We start from the raw sequence: 24,532 nt of genomic DNA on the forward strand, positions 1-24,532 counted from the left end.
AAAGAATGAGGACTGTCTTTGAAGAAGCAGCCCAGGGACTTTGAGAAGGGCGAGTGGGGGGGGGGGGGGGGTGCAATACTTTGGCCTTAACCACTATGCTCCCTAATGGGGGTGACAAAAGGGCAACTTCCAACCCCCACCACGCCCTGGACTCTTCGACTAGGGGAAACCTCTTTGCCCCTCCCTAGGCTTCTTCTTCCTCCCCCCTCAACATCAGGGACTGTTCTACCAGGGTTGCCTCTCTGCCCCACTCCCCAACCTGGGGCAGGTCGACTATGGGAGGCTTCTTCACTTCGCCGCCGCACCCCCCCCCCCCCCCAACCCAGGGTTGTTCGACCAGGGGAGGACTGTTCAACCTTGGAAGAGTTGCTTCACCAAGGGAGACCTCTTGGCGCCCCCACTTGGGGCTGTTCGACCAAGGGAAGCCCCTTCATTCCCCCCACCCCCGGGGGGACTGCTTGAGCAGGGGGAGGCCTCTGCCACCTGCACCTCCCTCCCACCCCTGGGCGACTGTGGACTATTCGACCAGGGGAAGCCTCTTCGCCCTTTCCCCCAATTGCGGAGCTATTCATCCAGGAGAGGCCGCTTCGCACCCGGTCCCCCAGCCATCCATGTGCGGCCCCCGCTGTTTGTGTTTACAGCCTCCCCGCAAACACCAAAGCCGCCCGCCCAGGCTCCGCAAACCCAGCGGAAACACCGCGCCGGGGAGAGCCCTGAGTGGCAGCGGGCGTGCGGCCAATGGCGACCCGGCGCACGGCCCCTCCGGCCAATGGGCGAGGCAAGGGGGCGGGCAGCGGCCCTGATGGGCGGCACGCCCGGCCAATGTGGGGCGTCGATGGGCGGGATGTCCGTCCAGCGCGTTGGGGCTGAGCCTGGCATTCCCAGGCAGTAATGGATGCCACTTGGCTGGGATTGCAATGGAGCAGGACTGAGATTGCAGCAGGGTCTGCCCTTCCAGGCAGCATTGAGCAGCAAGCACTGAGCACAGGCACCCAGCAAGGAGAGAGTGCAGCCTGAGGGACATCAGGTGCAAAACAAAAACCCAACCTTCCTCCAAAGCCCTGTATGTAGCTCATCCCCTTTGCAAAAAAAAATAACAAAAGTGGGATGTGAATGCAAAAGTGCATAGTTGCATTGAAGTGTTTTTTTTTTCATTGCACAGTGACACAGTACTTGCAATTCTTGGCTGTGTGTTAACTTTCAGGTGCATTGAAATTAATACTGGAGCAATGAGGAATTGACAGGGCTGCTTATTGTAGTTGCTGCACAGTGTGCAAGCTTGGCACACAAGGCTGCTGCAAAGTGGTCCTACAAGGAGAAGGCTCCCCACCCAACCCGTGAGTGGTGTTATTGTGCTTTCCAAGGGCACGGTGCCTATTGTGATCTGTGGTGATGCAGGGGGTGGGGGCGATTCGCAGTCGAGCTCTGACTCGAAGCAGAGCGAGTGAATGGGCTGTGATGTATAGATAGGTTTACTTATCGTTGCATTGTCTGTCTCGCTTCCCCTCTTTGCAACAAAAAAAACCCCTGAAGTTGCAAGCGTCTTAATATTTGCATGTGATCAGTCACACGGTGGTTAAAATAATTCTCCCACTGATTAATACCACGAAGGAATGTTTTTGTTTTTTATAAAAAGAAAGTCCAGGTGAAGTCACCTGGACAATAAGAAAATTGTTAACCTCCTGCTATATTGTCATTCAGAAGCTGTTGTTTAGAAATCGACCATTTCTACTATATGAATGAGACAGTGAGGTATTGTTTCTGTATGATACATAGAAGAACATTACTGTTTATATATATTATGCATAGAACAGTGTGATTTTCACTCCAAGTCTATATTGAGTCATTGGCTCATGTTTAGGGTAGCAATACGACTGGTCTCGACAGCCCTGGGGTTGGGGAGGGGTGGGGAGGGGCACTGCTCCCCACTCGTTAGTCCCTGTGCTGGAAAGTGTGAGCATATTGGTGCTGGATAAGATTAGAATTGAGTTTGCTAATGTACAGGACTACACCTGTCAACCATGCACCATTACTCCAGCTACAGGAGGAGGGAAGGTTTAAATAAGATACATAGAAGAATGATGTTTTCTTGTCTATTGTCTGGAACTGTGATATTTAGGCATATTGCGTATGACAGCGATATTTCTGTATGTTATAGTGGCAGATCTCCCACGGCACTGTTCGTGACCAGTTGGATGATGCACCGTTCCATAAAGACTGGGCTATCCTACAAGGTACAGTAATACAAAATGTATGAATTTCAGTGTAATGCCAGGCACGTAGGCCGTATGTCCCAGCAACTGGTTGACCGGATCAAACAGCATGTTCCTTTGGTTGTTCGTAGTAGGCATAGTACAGACCCCTACGCAACATGCCCGCACTTGCAAAACCCAAAACAAAACGCTTACTGTCCGACGTGACTCCTCGATTTAGCAACGTTTGTTGACCAATCCTGAGTGTGCTTATAGCCGCACTAACAACTAATTTAAGAAAATCAGTCGAGCTCATAACATGGCTCATTTACGCTTGCTAGAAGCGACATACATTCATACACAGGAACCCAAGCTCTACAAACAAAAGGAATATGATCAAGCTTGCACCTTTTTTGAATTAACCCTGGAGCTTGGGGAGTCTGTAGTTTCCCCGTTGCTTTCTCCATTTCACTGCCTCTGCCAATCAGAGTCAACTTGCTAGTCAGTGCCCTTTTCTCCTGTAGTATAAATTGCACTGATTGTTTGAAATTTGGCATTCTTGCATTTGTCATGATGAGTGCAAGTCAAAAAGCTTCACATCTCTTTTTTCAGCAATAATACAAAATGTATTACACATCTGCTGAGGTAGATTTCTGACCACCAAACCCTAACTGTTTTCAAGTTTGGGAACAGCCGCAATACTGTCAGAGTTTGGTTTGTTTTGATCAGGGAACATTGTTAATTAGAAAATAATTAATGTTTTTGGGTGCCAGATCAATTATGGCTTTCTGCCCTTTTTAACACATCTGTATTAAATTATGATCTCTCGTGTATAATAAATTCAAACCAGAATCCATTTTTACATGTTAGAATATTTTACTTGGCACTGCTCATGCTGAGTGCTGTTCTGTAAGTGTAGGATTGTTATATCATGTGAAGGACAATGTATTTTGGTAGCGAGGTGAAAATGTCCTCCTTTAAAACCGCAGGAGCCAAGTTGCTGTTCAGTACACACCAGTTGAGGCCACTCAGAGATTAATTGCCATTTGGTGGGGGGAGGTCAGCAGATTGATTGGTCACCGTTAATTTCAGGCTACAGGGGAGAACACACATATTCCTGCCTTTCATCCTCTTTCAGTCTGATGCGGAGATCAGTGATCGGTTGCAGTCATTCTCACCTATGTATCAATGGGTATTTTCTGTTCTAATGTCAGAATTGTACATCTTTATATCTGTATCTCTATCTCACTGGTGAAGTTACTCTTGGTGCATTATATAGTCAAAGCGTGAAGGGAAAGGAGCTACTTGTGATCTTTACAACATGTTTTTAAATATTGCCTTTAACATAAAATGTCCCAAGATGCTTCACAGGAGCATTGTAAAACAAAATTTGACACCTAGCTAAGTAAAGAGATATTAGGGCAGATGACCAAAACCTTGGTCAAAATGGTATGTATTAGGGAGTGTCTTAAAGGAGGAAAGTGAGATTTAAGGGAAGGGGATTTCCAGAACTTGGGCCATAGCAGCTGGAGTCACGGCCCCATAATGGTGGAACACTTAAAATTGGGGATGCTCAAGTGACCAAATTAAAGGAGCACAGATATCTCAGAGGGTTGGGGAGGGGGTGATGGAGGAGATTGCAGAGATGGGGAGGAGTAACGCCAAGGAGGAATTTGAAAGCCCGGTTGAGAGCTTTAAATTGAGCTGTTGCTAGAATGGGGGCCAGCGTAGGCCAGTGATCACGGGATGATGGGTACACGAGACTTAAAGCGAGTAAGGATGCAGGCAGCAGAAATCTGGATGAACTCAAGTTTACAGAGGGTAGAATGTGGGAGGCTGACCAGGAGTGACTTGCACTAGCCTAGAGGTAACCAAGATGAGGGTTTCAGTAGGGAACAAGCCAAGGCAGTGGCAGAGTTGGGTGGTTAGGGAATTGGAAATAGATGGTCTGAAAGGAAGAGTACATTATACATAAACTTTTTCTGAAAAAGTGTGAGTGAGCCATTGTTGACTGACAGTAGGATGAGATTAGACTGTGATATGGTGGACTGGACATATTGTCACAAACCAGATCCCAGGATAATTAAGAAGCAGACAATAAATATAATGTAAAGCTTCAGAGTACTGTATGCACTATTGGGCCCCATGTATTAAGAACATAAGGAATGGGAGCAGGAATAGACCACACAGCCCATCGAGCCTGCACCAACCATTCAATACGATCATGACTGATCTTGGGCTTCAACTCCATTTTTCTGCCTGCTCCCCAAATCCCTTAATTCCCTAAGAGACCAAAAAAATTCTGTCTATGCCAGCCTTAAATGTATTAAACGATAGAACATCCACAGATTCGCAACCGTTTTTTGAGGTGAAAAAGTTTCTCATCTCAGTCCTAAATTCTAAATTCCTCCATGGCGTTGCTCTTCCCTATCCCTGCAATCCTGCAATCTCCTCCTCCAACACCCCCCTCCCCCCCCGCCCTCTGAGGTATCTGTGCTTCTCTATTTTTACCTCTTGAGCATTCCCAGTTTTAATCATTCCACCACTAGGTGCCTTCAGCTGCTGTGGCCCAAGTTGTGGAAAACCCATTTCCCTAAACAATCGGCACCTTATCCTGAAACTGTGCTCTCAAATAATAGGAAGGATGTTGAGGCTTCATTAAGATGAGATTCACTGCCTAGTCATGTCACTTTCATGTCATGTCATGTGAGCTCTGTCCAAAGGCGGGTCCTTGGCTCAGTGTCTGCTGATGCTTCATCCTGAGCAGTTTTCTTGGCAGTTCTTGTCAATGGTGGTTTGCAATTGCCCCCCAGGGGCAGGGCAAGGACCCAAATCTACGTCAACTGCAACAGGAATCGAACCTGTGCTGTTGGTGTTATTTTGAACTACGTGCTAGCCGTCTAGCCAACTGAACGAACCGCACTCCCTCCTTTTCCCCCTCCCACTCCCACCATCCCACCCCTGCTCCTACCACCACCACCACCACCCACACACACACACACACACACACACACACACACCCCCCCTCCCCCCCCCACCGGAATCAAATATGAAGAAATACTTCTTAAAAATTGGATCCTTGTTTGTTGCAACACAGTGTATGGGGTGATAGAGTTAAGGTGGTTAAATTACGAAAGGATAGGTCAGGCACGGAGAAGCATACTATTTCTAGTAGTTGAATGATGAAGAACAATTTAAATGCAAGAGACTTAGAACAAAGGGCAGGAGAAACTTGTTTACACAGGGAGTTGTGAGGCTGTGGAATTCACTTCCGGAGTTTGTGGTAGAGGCAGAAATGATGGTAATGTTGAAGATTAGATTGAAGAGAGCAATACAGGTTGTAGCAGTATGGGAACAAGGTGGGCAAATGTGATTAGAAGCATTTACTGGCATGGAGGGCAAACACCAACAAGGATAGGTTTAGGCTGAATGGCCTTTTTCCATACCGTGTCACCATTCTGTGTTTCTGGAACAGTGGGATTGCTGTATCCTGGATAAGTAGCATACCGATTCCTGTAATTCTGTATGGATCTTACCACAGATGGCGTTATTCAGCAGTGATAATGACTGTGATGGAAGGTCCCACCTGTCGATAGCCTGTTGGCCATGATAACCATCATCGATAAAACCTCGCCTTACATAAGCAACAGAGCAACAAGTCAGATTTCCTTTCACCGTTTGCTGTGAGTAAGACCATTTATAGAGATTCATTTAATTTATACTGATAGTTGTTTGGTAGTAGAGAACTTGAGTATTGCTGAAAAAAGATATTTTGTCGAAGCTTTTTGTCTTGCACTCATCAGGACAATTGCAAAAATACCAATGTCAGGGGAAGCAACAACTTTATACTGTATGAGAAGAGAGTGCTGATTGGTTGGCAAGTAGACTCTGATTGGTAGAGCCATTGCCATGGAGAATGCATCAGTTAATGGTGACTGACAGTTAACTACCAAGCATTGTTTGAAATATTAAAAACTAGTCAGCTTGACTCTGGTCAAGGCATTGCCCTGAGGAATGAACCAGTGAATGGCTATCACTTATTTTGTTTAGCTGAAACAGGTGCAACATGTGTACATGTTCTTTCTGTCTGCAAAGAACAGGGCCCTGTACATTAATATATGTAGCTTCCAGTGCACGCAAAGCGTCTACTTGCCAACCAATCAGCACTCTCTTCTCATACAGTATAAAGTTGTTTCTTCCCCTGACATTGGTATTCTTGCGATTGTCCTGATGAGTGCAAGAAGAAAAGCTTTGACAAAATGCCTTTTTTCAGCAACACTCTTTTATATTGCCGAAGCTTTTCATCTTTGCACTCATCAGGACAAATGCAAGAATGCCAAATTTCAAACGATCTCAACAATTTATACTAGAGGTGAAAGGGTCCTTTTAATGTTTGCCCTGATGAGTGCAAGATGAAAACCTATGGCCACATGCCTCTCTCTTCAACAAAATTCAAGTTCTGTGCTACTTAGCGACTGTGCCTTTCTTTTGTTGAACGTGAGCTGTAAGGGAACAATTATAATGGAAATGCTCTAATTTTGGGCATCAGCTGTAAACAACATTTCAGCTGTTATCTGTATCAGAGGCTGAGATTATTCAACTCTGATTATTGCCATTCAGCCATTAACTTTTCCTGAACAAAGTTACTCCAAAGTAACTTCAGGCTGAAACAGGTACACCACAAACGTTCAGATTCACTGTGTATGGATGCATCACAGCCTTGAAAGTTCCAGTGAAGCTCATAAACATTAACCTGCTCATAGCAGATGCTTGTACACTGGTCTTACTTGCGTGCTTATTAACAGTGGGATAAACAATGGCAAGCACGAGTATCAGAACCCACTTTATTTGACTGTATTGGCTAGCTGGAGGGAACCAAGCGATGAGGTTAGGCCAACTTTGGCACACGGTGATGCTCACACGGATGGTTCTCCCGATCGCATTGGGAACATTGGCTGAAGCACTTTGCTCCTGTTTTCCAAAGAAAATTTAGTTCAGTTCGGATAAAATTAAGTCTTAGCACCAAGGGATTAAAAATGAAGCCAAACATTGTCATATTTGCCAGACCATAAGGCACAGCAGGATTTTAAAAGGAAATATTTGGGTGTAACCTCAAGACCACAAGACGCACGGCCGTTTTAGGCGACTTTCCTTTCCCGAAGAAGGTGCGCCTTATGGTCCAGCAAATATGGCATGTGGTGGTGCTGAGAGAATGGGGTTGGAGTGCCTGCTCCATGCTATTATTAAGATGGCCACAAGGTGTGGTGCAGTTGACTCATCCTTTTGTTGACTTTGCCCTCCATCCTCACTCTTTAACCATGGTGGGTGTTTGCGCCCCCCCCCCCCCCATTTCAATGATGGCAGCAGAGACTCCCCAATTGAAAGGAAACTTCTGCTGGAAAGTGCAAGTATGCTGGTGGTGCGTAACAATAAGATCAAGTTCACTCCTGGAATTACAGAGCATTTACAGCACAGAAACAGGCCATTCAGCCCAACTGGCCTATGCCAGTGTTTATGCTCCACATGAGCCTCTTCCCATCTTGCTTCAGCCAACTCTATCAACATAACCTTTTATTCCTCTCTCCCTCAAATATTTATCTAGCTTCCCCTTAAATGAATCGATGCTCTGCATCTCAACCAATCCATGTGGTAGCAGTTTCCATGTGCTACCCAACCTCTGAGGAAAGGAGATTTCTCCTGACCTCCTTATTGGATTTATTGGTGATTATCTTATATTAGTGACCTGTACTTTTGGAAATATTATCTCAAAGCCTCCTCTACTTTCTTCATCTTAAAGTCTGTGATTAGACCAGCTTTCAATCTTCTCTTTCCTAGAGAAAAGAGCCGCTAATTACTTGGCTTTTCCTGATACTTGTACCCTCTCAGTTCTGGTATTGTCCTAGTAAATGCTTGCTTCTGCTGAAAGCTACAGAACCAAAGGGGTGTCACTTTTGTAGAAATTTTTCTTCACAATTCATCCACATGGATGTGGGACCCCTGTCATTTTCTCATCAGTATAACAGTACAGATAAGGGGCAGAGATCAAGCTCCCTCCTGCAATTTGTGGTCCTCAAAGCTTGTTTGAAATTTGGGAGAATTATATTGCGGTGTCCCATGTGGAACTGGCCCAGGCAGACTTGGAATATCCCAGACTCTGTGCTAAGTGATGTATCGTTGTTAATCAGACTTGGCCATGAGCAGACCTGCCAGTGGAGATGGAGGGAACACTGGGAGGACCCATTGGCCATGATTTATATATAAGATGACCTAAGTCAGGAGTGAGTTATGGTCAGTGTAATGTCTGGCATGTAAATCATATCCCACAGGTTTTCATATGGTGCTCTATTTACAGTAAGTGTTAAAGGTTAATTAGACAAAGGTGTAAAAATGTCGGGTTTAATGATGCATGATTTTCCTTTGTGGGTTGGTTCTGGTGGAGCTGAAGGCAAGGAGGTGCTAATTAATTTGCACAAATATTGTAAGGATTTTGAATTTTTTTCTTTGCCAGCTCCTTCTCTTCACTCCAGTTTCTTCATGTGGAAATCCTTTAGTATCTCCATGGCTATTCTTCCCTTGAGCTTGCAAGCAAAGAAATACTTGCATTTATATAGCACCTTTCATGACCTCACAGCCAATGAAGTGTTTTTGAAGCGTAGCCACTGTTGCAATGTAGGAACGCAGCAGCTGACTTCCATACACTAAGCTCCCACACACGAACAGCAATGTGATCATGACCAGATCACTTATTTTTAGGTGTTGGTTAGATATTGGCCAAACCGGAGGGAAAAGCTCCCCAGGTCTTCAGAATGGGATCTCTGAAACCCACCTGAGAGGGCGAACAGAGCCTTAATTTAACATCCCACGTGAAAGACCAGTGCCACAATGTGGCCGGCATTACACTGGGAGCATTGGGTTACATGTTCCAGTCCCTGAAGTGGGACATGAACCTACCACTTTCTGGATTCGAGGCAAGAGTGCTACCCTCTTGAACCACGCTGTGACGTTGGAGCGACATTATGGATCCAGACAGTGAGTAAGAAGGTCCAATCGAAAGTGGGAGGGATTTTCGGCACGGGTGTGATTTTATGTCATTTTAAGAAAAATGCCTTTAGCAGTAGAGGCAGCAGCAACTTTTCAAGGTTTAACAGTGTGAGTGCAGTTTAGCAGTTACAGGAAGGTCGTTTGTATGTACACTACTGATTTAACTTAAAAAGGATGATTGTAAGTTATCGATGGTAAACAGTGTTTGTAAGTCCCCATTTTACTTAGTGGGAGCATGGTACTGGTGTTTGTAAGTTTGTCGATGTTACAATAAACTGTAACATCACAGTTGTGAGCTTTAACCATTTTCTCTACCTGCACAGGTTCAGGCTGAACCTCAGGATGGGATTTTCCGGCCCTGCTGAAAGTCAATGGAGTTTTGGCCGGGTTGCTGCATCCCCCACAGCGTAACCGGGAAATCCCGGGCTCAGCGTCGGCAGTATAAGAGGTGAGGTGTAGGTTCACCTACCTTCAGGAGCATTAGTCCAGATGATGTGCTCCAGTCTCTGAAATAAGACCTGAACCCACCACCTTCTGGCTTAGAGTGATACCCACTGAGCTGTGACATCAGAGTGACATTACAGAACTCGCAGTGAGTGTCCTAAGGACAGGGCAGGTGGAAAGGGCAGAGCCCAGCAGTCCGACCCTCAGTTTTCTCACATGCACGCACGCACGCATGCACATACACCACATGCATCACACACACATGTACACCACACACACCTATACACCACACACAACTATACACCACACGCACCTATACATCACACGCGACACATGCACCTATACACCACATGCGTCACACGCACCTATACACCACATGCGTCACACGCATCTATACACCACATGCATCACACGCACCTATACATCACACGCACCTATACAACACACGCATCACACGCACCTATACACCACACGCACCTATACACCACATGCGTCACACGCACCTATACAGCACACGCATCACACGCACCTATACACCACATGCGTCACACGCACCTATACACCACACGCATCACACGCACCTATCCACCACACGCACCTATACACCACACGCATCACACGCACCTATACATCACACGCACCTATACATCACACGCACCTATACACCACACGCATCACACGCACCTATACATCACACGCACCTATACAGCACACGCATCACACGCACCTATACACCACATGCGTCACACGCACCTATACACCACACGCATCACACGCACCTATCCACCACACGCACCTATACACCACACGCATCACACGCACCTATACATCACACGCACCTATACACCACACGCATCTATACACCACATGCATCACACGCACCTATACATCACACGCACCTATACACCACATGCACCACACGCACCTATACACCACACGCACCTATACACCACACGCATCACACGCACCTATACACCACACGCACCTATACACCACACGCACCTATACACCACACGCACCTATACACCACACGCATCACACGCACCTATACACCACACGCATCACACGCACCTATACACCACACGCACCTATACACCACACGCATCACACGCACCTATACACCACACGCACCTATACACCACACGCACCTATACACCATACGCACCTATACACCACACGCACCTATACACCACACGCACCTATACACCACACGCACCTATACACCACACGCACCTATACACCACACGCACCTATACACCACACGCATCACACGCACCTATACATCACATGCACCTATACACCACACGCATCACACACGCACCTATACACCACACGCATCACACACGCACCTATACACCACACGCACCTATACACCACACGCATCACACACACCTATACACCACACGCACCTATACACCACACGCACCTATACACCACACGCATCACACGCACCTATACATCACACGCACCTATACATCACACGCACCTATACACCACACGCAACTATACATCACACGCACCTATACACCACACGCACCTATACACCACACGCACCTATACACCACACGCATCTATACACCACACGCATCACACACACCTATACACCACACGCACCTATACACCACCCGCACCTATACACCACACGCATCACACGCACCTATACACCACATGCATCACATGCACCTATACACCACACGCACCTATACACCACACGCATCACACACACCTATACACCACACGCACCTATACACCACACGCATCTATACACCACACGCATCACACGCAGCTGTACACCACACGCACCTATACACCACACGCACCTATACACCACACGCACCAATACACCACACGCACCTACACACCACACGCACCTATACACCACACGCATCACACGCACCTATACATCACACGCACCTATACACCACACGCATCACACACACCTATACACCACACGCATCACACGCACCTATACACCACACGCATCACACACACCTATACACCACACGCATCTCACACACCTATACACCACATGCACCTATACACCACACGCATCTATACACCACACGCATCACACGCACCTATACACCACACGCACCTATACACCACACGCACCTATACACCACACGCATCACACGCACCTATACACCACACGCACCTATACACCACACGCACCTATACACCACACGCACCTATACACCACACGCACCTATACACCACACGCACCTATACACCACACGCACCTATACACCACACGCATCACACGCACCTATACATCACACGCACCTATACATCACACGCACCTATACATCACACGCATCACACGCACCTATACACCACACGCACCTATACACCACACGCACCTATACACCACACGCACCTATACACCACACGCACCTATACACCACACGCATCACACGCACCTATACATCACACGCACCTATACATCACACGCACCTATACATCACACGCACCTATACACCACACGCATCTATACACCACAAGCATCACATGCACCTATACATCACACGCACCTATACACCACACGCATTTATACACCACACGCACCACACGCACCTATACACCACACGCACCTATACACCACACGCACCTATACACCACACGCACCAATACACCACACGCATCACACGCACCTATACACCACACGCACCTATACACCACATGCGTCACACGCACCTATACACCACACGCACCTATACACCACACGCATCACACGCACCTATACACCACACGCACCTATACACCACACGCACCTATACACCACACGCACCTATACACCACACGCATCACACGCACCTATACATCACACGCACCTATACATCACACGCACCTATACACCACACGCATCTATACACCACACGCATCACACGCACCTATACACCACACGCATCACACGCACCTATACACCACACGCACCTATACACCACACGCACCTATACACCACACGCACCTATACACCACACGCACCTATACACCACACGCATCTATACACCACACGCACCTATACACCACACGCATCACACGCACCTATACACCACACGCATCACACGCACCTATACATCACACGCACCTATACATCACACGCACCTATACATCACACGCACCTATACACCACACGCACCTATACACCACACGCACCTATACACCACACGCACCTATACACCACACGCATCTATACACCACACGCATCACACGCACCTATACACCACACGCATTTATACACCACACACATCACACGCACCTATACACCACACGCACCTATACACCACACGCACCTATACACCACACGCACCTATACACCACACGCACCTATACACCACACGCATCACACGCACCTATACATCACACGCACCTATACACCACACGCATCACACGCACCTATACATCACACGCACCTATTCATCACACGCACCTATACACCACACGCATCTATACACCACATGCATCACACGCACCTATACACCACACGCACCTATACACCACACGCACCTATACACCACACGCATCACACGCACCTATACATCACACGCACCTATACATCACACGCACCTATACATCACACGCACCTATACACCACACGCATCTATACACCACAAGCATCTATACACCACACGCATCACACGCACCTATACACCACACACACCAATACACCACACGCACCTATACACCACACGCACCTATACACCACACGCACCTATACACCACACGCACCTATACACCACACGCACCTATACACCACACGCACCTATACACCACACGCACCTATACACCACACGCACCTATACACCACACCCATCACACACACCTATACATCACACGCACCTATACACCACACGCATCACACACGCACCTATACACCACACGCATCACACGCACCTATACACCACACGCACCTATACACCACACGCACCTATACACCACACGCACCAATACACCACACGCATCACACGCACCTATACACCACACGCACCTATACACCACACGCACCTATACACCACACGCACCAATACACCACACGCATCACACGCACCAATACACCACACGCATCACACGCACCTATACACCACACGCACCTATACACCACACGCACCTATACACCACACGCACCTGTACACCACACGCACATACATACACGTTTTTTGGGATTGGTTGAATGGATAAGAGCTACTCTTGCTGCTTACTTTTCCTCTCCCTCTCATTTCCTGATTGCTGAGGGCAATAGGAAAACTGCTGTCACTGGTATCGAGGTGAGTTTGAATGTGTGACCTTTATTCTTGGCATGACTAACCCCCATTACCCACTGCAACATCTGGAGAGTTAGTTTAGAATGTTCGTGCTTTGTGAGCTTCCTTTCCAATGAAATTTCAATGAAATAGTTTCAGAAACCTGATCTCCTTGAGAAATAAAAGCAATTTCATTGCAATTATGTTATAAAGGCTGGAAGGGATGAGTTGCCTGACAGCTCATTACCTTGATAATTGGCGTTTGGATGTCAGTATGCCAGCTTGGTTTATTAGGAGCACTTTCACCTCTGTCCGGGAAAGCTTTGGGTTCAGGCTTCGGCTATGCTGATATGTTAGTACAGTACCGTGGGAGTGCAGTATTGTAAGTGGCGATGTCAGATGAGGTGTTAAACTGAGGTCCCACGTGCCCATTTAAGTGGCAGAGAGAACCAAGGGAGTTTTCTCAATGTCCTGGCCAACATTCATCCGTCAAACAAAAGCAGATTAACTGGTCATTATCGCATTGCTGTTTGCAGCTCCTTGCTCTGCACAGATTTGCAGCCACATTCGCCTACGTTACATCAATGGCTGCACAATTAATCCCTTATCCATGAAGAAGCTTGGCAGGTGAAAGGTGCTATACAATTGCAAGTTTGTTCTTTTTTTTGGGGGCATGCCTGACGCCCATATGGGTTTTATTGTGGCCTCTCCAGATCAGGGCTACCACCTCTCGATTTACCTGTGCGATGCTAAATTCATGCTTTTGTTTCTTGGTTTAATATTTGGCTGCCCTTCCCTGTAGCAGCACGAGTGAGTACGGAAGGAGCTGCAAAGCAGTCAGAACCGACTGACCACTGCAGGGCTGGAGCGGTTCCAGTGGCAAAGCCCATTGGAATTATTTTCAGACCTGATTCCAGTGTGCTGCCTTCCCGTTGAGCATTCAGTGAGCCGCTCTGTGTTTTAGACCAGGGTCTGAGGTTTAAATCAATTATTGATGCATTCAGAGGAATGGATGTAAACATGAAAGACCTTTCATTTCCGTGGCAACAGAAAATGCTGGAACTACTCAGCTGGTCAGGCAGCATCCGTGGAGAGAAACAGAGTTAACGTCTCAGGTCGACGACTGATGAGAGGTCACAGGTCTGAAGCGTTAACTCTGCCTCTCCCCACAGATGCTGCCTGACCTGCTGAGTACCTCCAACATTTCCTGTTTCGATTTCAGATTTCCAGCAGTATTTTGCTTTTGTTTCATTTCTGTAGCACCTTCTACGACCTCAGGATGCCCCAAAGCAGGTTACGGTGAACAAAGTACTTGGCAAGTATAGTGACTGTTGCAATGTAGGAAATGCAGCAGCCAATTTGCATGCAGGAAACTCCCCCCAAACAGCAATGTGATGATGACCCGATCATCTGTTTCTTCGATGTCAATTGAAGGGTAAAGATCGGCCCCAGGAAACCAGGGAGACCTCCCCCGCTCTTTTTCAAAATAGTGCCTTAGAATGTTTTACGTCCGCCTGAGAGCGCGGATAGGGCCTCGGCTTAAGGTCCCATCGGAAAGGCAGCACCTCTGCCAGTGCAGCACTCCCTGAGCGGTGCATTATAATGTCAGCCAAAATGATGTGCTCAAGTCTCTTGAGTGAAGTCTCCGGCTACGAGACGGGGGTGCTGCTGAGACACAGCTTGTGCCTAATGTTTAAAATGGAGGTTGCTTTTTTTGGCCACATTTGCAGACAGATTGTCTGTATTTTTTTACCCAGGTGAAATTTCTCTCATTGACTGCTGAAAAGAATTGCAAAGCTTGCGGTCAGATTTTTTGATGGAAAGCTCCTCTCAATAGCGTAACGATTAACTGTAAAAGCGGCCCTAGTCATTGTATATATGGCTAACGGCAGACTGGGCATTGAGGTAGTTCAAAAAGAGATACAACCTGATCCCTAGCCAGTCACCTCCACTGGAAAACAAGCAGATATTAGGCTCAGCTGTGATGCACCCTTGGTCAAACAGCTTACCTGCATTCAACGCCAGTTGTGGTGGATTAGTTGAGGTAAAGTAGGGTTACAGATGCCCAGAGGGTCACCTTGAACCTGTGCCTCCAGGAGAGCAGATTAAACTGGACCCAAATCTTTCTGTGTGTTCTGATTTTTTGTCCCGATGTATTTGCTCGATGTTCGTGGAGTTTGATGGATGATTTTATGAGGTGAAGGGTTAAGCATTGACGCACAGTGTCGCAGTATGGGTTTGTTTGCACCCTGTGATGAGTTCTTCATCTTCGTTAATCCAGGACAAAGGAACTACAAAGTACTAGTGCTGGAGTAGTGACCTCCATGTGGACTCACCAAGCCCTTCCTCAGCAGCCTCTTAATTAACCTCTAGGAATTCACCCAGCACCTACTTAACAACAGTTGAACAAAATATTGCAGATGCTGGAAATTTGAACTATCAAGAGAAAATTAAGGGAAACACTCAGCAGGTCAGGCAGCATTTTTTTAATTCATTCATGGGATGTAGGCATTTCCGGCTGGGCCAGCATTTATTGCCCATCCCTAATTGCCCTTGAGAAGGTGGTGGTGAGCTGCCTTCTTGAACTGCTGCAGTCCCTGTGGTGTAGGTACACCCACAGTGCTGTTAGGAAGGGAGTTCCAGGATTTTGACCCAGTGACAGTGAAGGAACGGCGATATATTTCCAAGTCAGGATGGTGAGTGGCTTGGAGGGGAACTTCCAGGTGCTGGCGTTCCATGTGTCTGCTGCTCTTGTCCTTCTAGATGGTAGCGATCGTGGTTTTGGAAGGTGTTGTTTAAGGAGGCTTGGTGAATTCCTGCAGTGCATCTTGTAGATGGTACACACTGCTGCTACTGTTTTAAAAAGCCACATAAGTACTGAAGCCTTAAAGAAACACACATCTACACCTTGGCAAAAAAAATTATACCATGCTAAACACAAAGTATTTTCTTCCTATTCTTATGAAACATTGTATCCTCTGACTTTTGGAGCAGAGGGAGAATTGCTTACAATATACCTGATGATCTGTCACATTTTACTGTTACACAAAATTCTGTGCTAATCTTCCATAAGTGTGTGAAGAAATAGGCAGTCATTTGACACAGTCAAAATGATACCAGATATGAGGGACTTCTATGGAGACTGGGATTGTTCCCTTAGAGCTTTATCTTTATTCATTCACAGGATGTGGGTGTCACTGGCAAGGCCAGCATTTGTTGCCCATGCCTAATGGCTTGTTATGCCAATTCAAAGGGCAGTTAACCCATTGCTGTGGTTCTGGAGTCACATGTGTTCACAGACTAGGTAAAGATTAAAGGTGGCAGATTTCCTTCCAAGATGGGTTTTTACGACAATTGATGATAGCTTCATAGTCACCATTACTGAGACTAGCTTTTTAATTCCAGATTTTATTAACAACTGCCATGATGGGATTTGAACCTGGAGCATTAGCCTGGATCTCTGGTTTATTAGTCCAGTGACATTACCATTACGCCAGCATCTCTCCTGGAAGTTCAAGGGGAGATGTAACAGAGGCGTTGAAAATGCTGGGAGGTTTTAATCGGGTAAATGAGAAACTCTTTCCACTGAGTGTTGGTAACCAGGTTTAAGATAATTGGCACAAGAACCAGAGGGGAACTGAGGATTTCTTGTTTTTCTTTTAAACTCAGTGAGTTGGTAAGATCGGGAACTAACTGCCTGAAAATATTAGGAATCGGTTTCAATAATAACTAAAGGGAACTGGAGATGAACAATACTTGAGAAGGGAAAAAAATCGGTAGAGCAAAGAGCAGCTAGAGGGAGGGAATTGGGACCAATTGGATAACCCTTTCAAAGGGCTGACACAAGCACAATGGGCCGAATGGTTACCTTCTGTCTGTTGGAATCATGTTACAGAGGTGTGCACACTTTAAGTATGCAATTCAGAGCAACTGCCATCGATTGGGGGAAAGATTAGGGATTCGCAAGTGTATAAAAACCAGTTCACACTGGGTGTTGTTGGGGGGGGGGAAACAAGTGGAACCTGTGTCATTATTCTGTAGTCTTTGAAATAAACCTAGGTTAAGGAAAAGACTGGCTTCAGGTTCATCCTTTCCTCAATGTATGAACAGTGAGATTAGCATTCTGTGCTGAATGACCCTGTAATGCCTGTAACCTGCATGACATCATTAAGGGGCAACTAACTGCTTTTTGGAGAGAGAAGGAAATGTGGGAAGAAGTGGGCTGGTGGGATTGAGTGAGGGGATTGTTGGGCCTAGAGGAAGTTCTTATGGTCTAAACATTTTCTCTTCCAGCCACAAAGGAACTTTGATCATCGATCGTAAAGTGTAAACCGCTTTGCAAGAGGGCCCTGCTGTTTCATCGATTCAATGGAGAAAAGTAGTAATCAGGAACTCATAGAATGGGATGAAGAAATGCAGACCAACGTCAACAAGGGATTTTGCAGCCCGGATGATGTTCTGAACCTGTCTGGTGACCAAATAGACAACGTTGGGCTTGCACAACATGGCTCAGGAGGTGAGGCCAGCACCAGTTTTGGTGTCCACTATGTGAGCGGCATGGAAGAGACAAGTGGCGGGACACAACATGAGCAGCCCCTCAGTGCTGAGATGGGTGCCGACCAGCTGATGAGGGTTCCTCTGAGCTTGAGGGCAGAGCTGCAATATGAAAGCCAGTTTGCAGACTCTTCTGACGGTAAACCAGCCAGTCCATCAGGACGACAAGGAAAGGTTGGACACGCAGAAGCGATTAGCTCTGAAGAGGGACCAGTCATCACCAAGCTTGGGCCTGTTCCCCCACACTCCACCCTCACTGAGAATTCTGCGGAGAATACGGGCGGCCAGTTGAATGCGAGTTCTTTTCCCTCTTGCCTGCCAGAGAATATTTTAGACGGGATGAACCTGAATGTGTCAGAAGTAGGAGGCAGGGAATTGTTGGCACCTTACACCCAAAAGGATCAGGGCATTCACACAATAAGTACAGCTCAGAGCACTGCCGTAGATCGGATATTGTATGGCTTTGATTTAACATGTGAACGAGATGGAGACCAATACACTTCATTAGACCAGATGACCTACGAGTATGATGTGGCTTGTGGAGAGGAAGAAGTGCAGTACACTTCTTTGGATCCAGTGTCCTATAGCTTTGATGTATCCTGTGAAGCTGATGAAGATTTAAACACTTCAGTAGATCCAATGTCATATGAGTTTGAAGTTTCTTGCACAAGAGACGATGATGAAATGGTATGTTTTAGTCAAAGTACCCTCGACGATGGCAAAATTGTAGACATTCCGGCACCAAGTACCGGCAGTGGAAAGGCTATCAATGAAGCGCACAGTGCTCTCCAGTCATGGCCTGGTACAGAGCTGGTTATAGGACCACTTGAGCATCAAAGCAATGTAGACAGCTCTTCCAGTGTTTCACCCTTAAGGAATGAAGGCAGCTGCAAGAGAATGGCCGTGACTGAGATTTGTGTCGATGCACCTCGGGACCAAATGCTGCCGATGAAAGAGGATCATCGAACGGAGCAAGCTGTAACAAGTTTGGGGAAGGATTGTATTCCTGGTAAGTCAAAAGGATGCATTGCAGAATTTAACTTCTTTGCTTGATGCTTGATTCACACCTGCAAGAGCAGGCATGTGAAGACATATCCTCCAGCCAACAGTGGACACGCTCGATGCCATTACCAGCAACCAGAAATATCTTCCTCCTTTTTGTTAGTTTCTCTTTATTTGCTGATTATTCTTCCCCCTGTGCCCAGTAAGGTATTAACTTGCATTAGTGAATACTGATTACCGCCCTGCCCTCCATACGCCATTGTACTTGTCCAGTCATTGAGTATTAGCAAGTCTATTTGAATTCAGGGATGATCAGCCTTGATCCTGTTTGCCTCTGATGTCAAAACCAGACACGGCTGGATAGCAATTAAGAGCAAGAGCTGTGGCTGTTCGCTCTTTCCCTTTGTAATTTGGGCCCTGAAGATGGCCGGAGCCCTCTATAATTGCCCAAGCTGAGATTAGCGAATTCACTGGTCTGTGGTTCAAACATTTAAACTCATTGAGCTATTGGAGAAAACAATTGGAAGGATTGGTTGTTCCATCTTGTGGGAGCTGACGGTCCCCATTAGTGGCAAAAGAGAGCTGGATTGCCTCTTGACTGGGAAAGAGATTGTACCCATGTTGAAGGTAAGTGGATCACCAGGTAAGGCTTTCCATTTAATCTCCTGGACTGGTTCCGACCATTAGGTCGAATTTCTCAGAGTATTCCCCCCCCCCCCTACCTTTTAGGCCATGATATTTCTTTTTGCACCTCTCAAGAGATCTCTAGCTGCAAGGGGTTGTAGGAAATATTAGCCAAATGTTATGGTCCCCATGGAGACCGATAACCATTAAAGGAAAGGAATCCCACAAGCCAATGGAAATAAAACCGCTAGACAAGATATCACTTCTGAAAACTTTTACTGTAACAAACCAACATTATTTAAACATTAATTAACAGGTGAAAAATATGCCAAATAAAAAGTTAAATTTCACTTTAAGTAGTCGATATAACTTGGATAAGTCTCACACTGTTACAAGAACTCGCATTAAGTCCCGCACAAAAGTGATACCACATGCAATCTCAGTCTTTCCATTTCAACCTTTGTTTTGGAGGATCTCTCACTTCCCATCCAGTAGTTTTGGTCCTCGAGCTGCCACGCTCAGCAGCTGTATCCCACCCGAAGTCCTGTGATACAGTTACCATTGACAAGGCACACGTCCAAGAGCCCCCTCCTTCACTTGGGTCAGAACAATCCTGATGGCACAGAATCCCAGAGGCTCCCTTCTCTGACCCCTTTAAGTGATCTGGTGGGCTCTATCAACACTGAGTATTGTTCAATCCACAATCCCTCACCCTTCCTGCCTTCAGTGTTCTGTCCGTTCCAACAGTAACACAGCCTGCTTCAGCACCAGGATCTGTTTGAAAACCGCCAAACAGAAAACTGTTGCATTTGGAAAGATCTTTGCTTGTTTCCTCTTTACACGAATAGTGTATTCTGAACTGCCAAACAGAAAACACAGGCTAACTCAACCCCACTACAGTTAGCTTTCTATTTACCCACTGCTTCTCAGCTGTTCATCCCCAAAGGCAACCCAGGTCACATGGGCACTTCTTGGAACCTAATAATGTCATAATCAGGAAACTGATTAACCCTCCTTCAGAATACACCCCAGCCCGCTTTAGTCTTAATGGGGCATTGCACAAAAAGTAAATACATGCTTCCCAAAACACATGGTCATTACACACGTTGCTGCAGACTTCATGAGGGTGGCCCGTGCTTGATGGACCAGTTGGTCTTTCCCTGCCCACCATTATTGTGTTTTTTTTAAAAACGTACTGGCAAGTATGGTTTCCGGGGTAACTGTGACATCTCACACCCAAGTTGCGGCAGGCTAACGGGAGAACCCCATGGAATGTCACTCACAGAGTAAGATGCTGACTGTATCGGCCCAGTTATTGCAGCCTGGTTTGCTATCATTTTTTTTTTTCAAGTATCGTTACTTGCACTGAGTGAAATGTTACAAATTAGGCTTTTGCCGAAAGACCCACGCTGTGGATTCACGTGTACTGTAGTTGCTACATTGTTGGTGCAGATGGGCACTTCACAATAGTGGCTCAGTCGGTGTAACAATCGTCCGTTCTGGGTTGCAGATGGGAGTTTTTTTTTATTTGTCGCTCTTTAAACCGTTCCTTCTCTCTGCTGGTGACCAGGACGCCACATGAAATGAGCGGGGACTGTTTTGACCCAGTACTCGCAGTGCAGAGCTTTACCTAATTTGTCACTAAGCTAGAAGGGCTCAAAACTATGAGGGCTTTTGATGGCATGAATAAGGAGAAACAGTTTCCACTGGTGGGTGGGGCAGTACCTAGAGAACAGACGTTTAAGATAATTGGCATGAGAACCAGAGATGAGATGAAACAAAGTTTTGATGCGGCGAGATGCTATGATCAGCAATGTGCTGCCCGAAAGGGTGGTGGAAGCAGACTTAATGGTGACTTTCAAAAGGGAATTGGATAAATAGTTGATGAGGAAAGATTTGCAGGGCAATGGGGAAATAGGAGGGAGGTAGGACGAATTGAATAGCTCTTTCAAAGCTCTGGCACAAGCATGATGGGCCAAACGGTGCTGTGTGAATCTATAAACTGGCAGTCTTTTTGAGAACGGCCACAATGGAGGTAATGTTAGGAGTCCAAAAGGAGGTACGCTATTCTGCAGTTTGGGCTAAGGTCATTGTTGAGGCAGACGATGGCTTATTCTTTATTCGGCCAGGCTATATTTGATCTGGAAGTGCTGGATGCTGACCACGGGCGTGCAGCATGCAAAGCATTCCATTCCGTAATGAGCACGTCACCGTGGCCATTGTAAAATCCAGACTCCCAACCGCTGCCATTTTCCATTCTATCTTAATCTATCTCAGGACGTGGACGTCGCTAGCAAGGCCGGGATTTAGCGCGCGTCCCTCCCTGTTTTGTGAAGCTGGTGGTTGGGGCCTACTTCCTGACCTGCTGCAGTCCGTCCAGTGAAGGCGCTCCCTTCTGATCCCCTCCTTGCCTACCGGATCGCTTGTGGCCTCCCACAGGCTTGAACGTGCCCAGGGTCAGGGGCAATAAATGCTGGCCTGACCAGCGACCACCCCACATCCCATGAACGAATGACAAGAAAAGCCCCTGTTGATTTGTTGGAGTGCGGTCTCTGTCTCACAGGGTGGTAACTCAGTTCAGTGACTCACCAGCTGGCATGGTTACCCTACCTGCCCACCACATATCCAGTAGTCCTGAGGCCTCCTGAGTTCTTGGGCCAGTCAACCATTCCCGTAAATCCTCTGGTACAACTTCCAGAAGATCATCTCTTTAACCGTAGCGCACTCACTCATACATTATCTTCCCTTTTAACCTTAATTTTAATGTGCCTCTCATTTCTGTCACCGGTTTGCCAGCATTGGTTCTCTTGTTTTTAAATTTGCAACAATGTGCTGCTGCTGTGGAAGGAAATAAAAAGGCTTGCATTCCTATAGCGCATGGTCCTCAGGACATCCCAACTCACTTTATAGCCAACAAAGTACTTAAGAAATGGAGTCACTGTGGTAACATAGGAAAAGCAGCAGGCAGTTTGTGCTCCCACAACAGAAAGGGCACAAGAACTCACAACACAAGAAAATAGGAGCAGGAGTAGACCACATGGCCAGTCGAACCTGCTCCGCCATTTAATATGATCATGGCTGATTTTGGGCTTCAACTCCACTTACCCGCCTGCTCCCCATATCCCTTGATTTCTTGAGAGACCAAAAATCTGTCTGTCCCAGCCTTAAATGTATTCAGCGATGGAGCGTCCACAAGCCTCGGGTAGAGAATTCCAAAGATTCACAACCCTTTGAGTGAAGTAATTTCTCCTCATCTCAGTCCTAAATGATCGGCCCCTTTTCCTGAGACTTTAGCTTCTCCCCTAATCCTGATGTTTTAGATTCTCCGACCAGTGGAAACAATCTCTGTGTCCACCCTGTCAAGCCCCTTAGAATCGTGTGGGTTTCTATGAGATCACCTCTCATTCTTCTAAACTCCAGAGAATATAGGCCCAATTTATTCAGCCTTCATCATAGGGCAACCAATGAAATAAATTTTTCGGTGATGTTGGTTGACAGATAAATATTGTGCAGGAGACGAGGGAGAACTTCCATACTCTTCTTGAAATAGTGGCATGGGATTGTCTGAGTGAGAAGATGAGGGAGGGGGGGCCCTTGGCTTAACACCTCATCCGGAAAGTGGCACCTCCAACACTGCAGCGCTCCCTCAGTACTGTTCTGGGAATGCTGGCCTGGATTACATGGGATCAAGGGAGCATGTCCACAGTTACAGCTGTGCTGATTTGACAGAAAGGAATTCATCCCACAAAACCGAGGTATCCTGCAGTTTCGGACCCTGAGGCACAATAAAATATAGAGAGCCCATTAGTCAACACTGAGTGCCACGACCTTGGCATGTGGTACACATTATCTCCAAGTCCCTCAGTGACTTTAAGCAGCACTTATATCAGTATTTAAGTCTGAGCTAAAAGCTGTTGGAGAGGATGTGGGGGAGGGGCTGCCCAAAGCTCTCCGGGTGGCATTTACCTGCACACAGTAAGCCAGTTAACAGGAAGCTCTGGTTAAAGGGAACATGCTCTCTTGGATTCAGACTTGCATTGAAATAGGAACACGTCTGGTTTCTAAATTGTACGAATTACACTGATCCATTCTGGACTTCCTATACGCAATTCCCTCAAACAACAGAGCAGGAGTTTAACACAGTTAAGTGAGAAGGGTGCCCCTGTGGGAAAAGGCAACTTAGTTTACTCATGTAGAGCAGCTGAGTACTGGTGCAGGTTGTAAAGAGCCTCCAGATATTGCCATTCCCTAAGGGACCCTCTGCTAAGGGATTTGAAAGCAAAAATATTGTGAAATATTCAGTGAGCAAATACAAACAGTGAATATTTTGTACCCTACTGTAAATAAATCTTCCTCCCTTCCACCACCCCCTAAGAAGGTACTTTTTGCTGCATTAGCAAGATGTCTCTGTAACTGGAGTTGGAAATGAAATAA

General features: G+C 46.6%; 1 protein-coding gene across 1 annotated transcript in view; it reads left to right on the forward strand.

Moving 5' to 3' along the window:
* Positions 1-928: 928 nt before the first annotated feature.
* si:ch211-194b1.1 overlaps positions 929-24,532 on the forward strand; it is a 148,375-nt gene continuing 124,771 nt past the window's right edge. The window contains exons 1-5 of the mRNA XM_041176986.1: positions 929-1,063; positions 2,159-2,234; positions 5,734-5,875; positions 9,557-9,681; positions 18,212-19,481. Coding sequence (XP_041032920.1) covers positions 18,287-19,481 — 1,195 coding nt within the window. The 5' untranslated portion in view covers positions 929-1,063; positions 2,159-2,234; positions 5,734-5,875; positions 9,557-9,681; positions 18,212-18,286. The remainder of the gene's footprint in view (positions 1,064-2,158; positions 2,235-5,733; positions 5,876-9,556; positions 9,682-18,211; positions 19,482-24,532) is intronic.

The sequence above is a fragment of the Carcharodon carcharias genome, chromosome 30 (genome assembly GCF_017639515.1).
Source record: "Carcharodon carcharias isolate sCarCar2 chromosome 30, sCarCar2.pri, whole genome shotgun sequence".
Lineage (NCBI taxonomy): Eukaryota > Metazoa > Chordata > Chondrichthyes > Lamniformes > Lamnidae > Carcharodon > Carcharodon carcharias.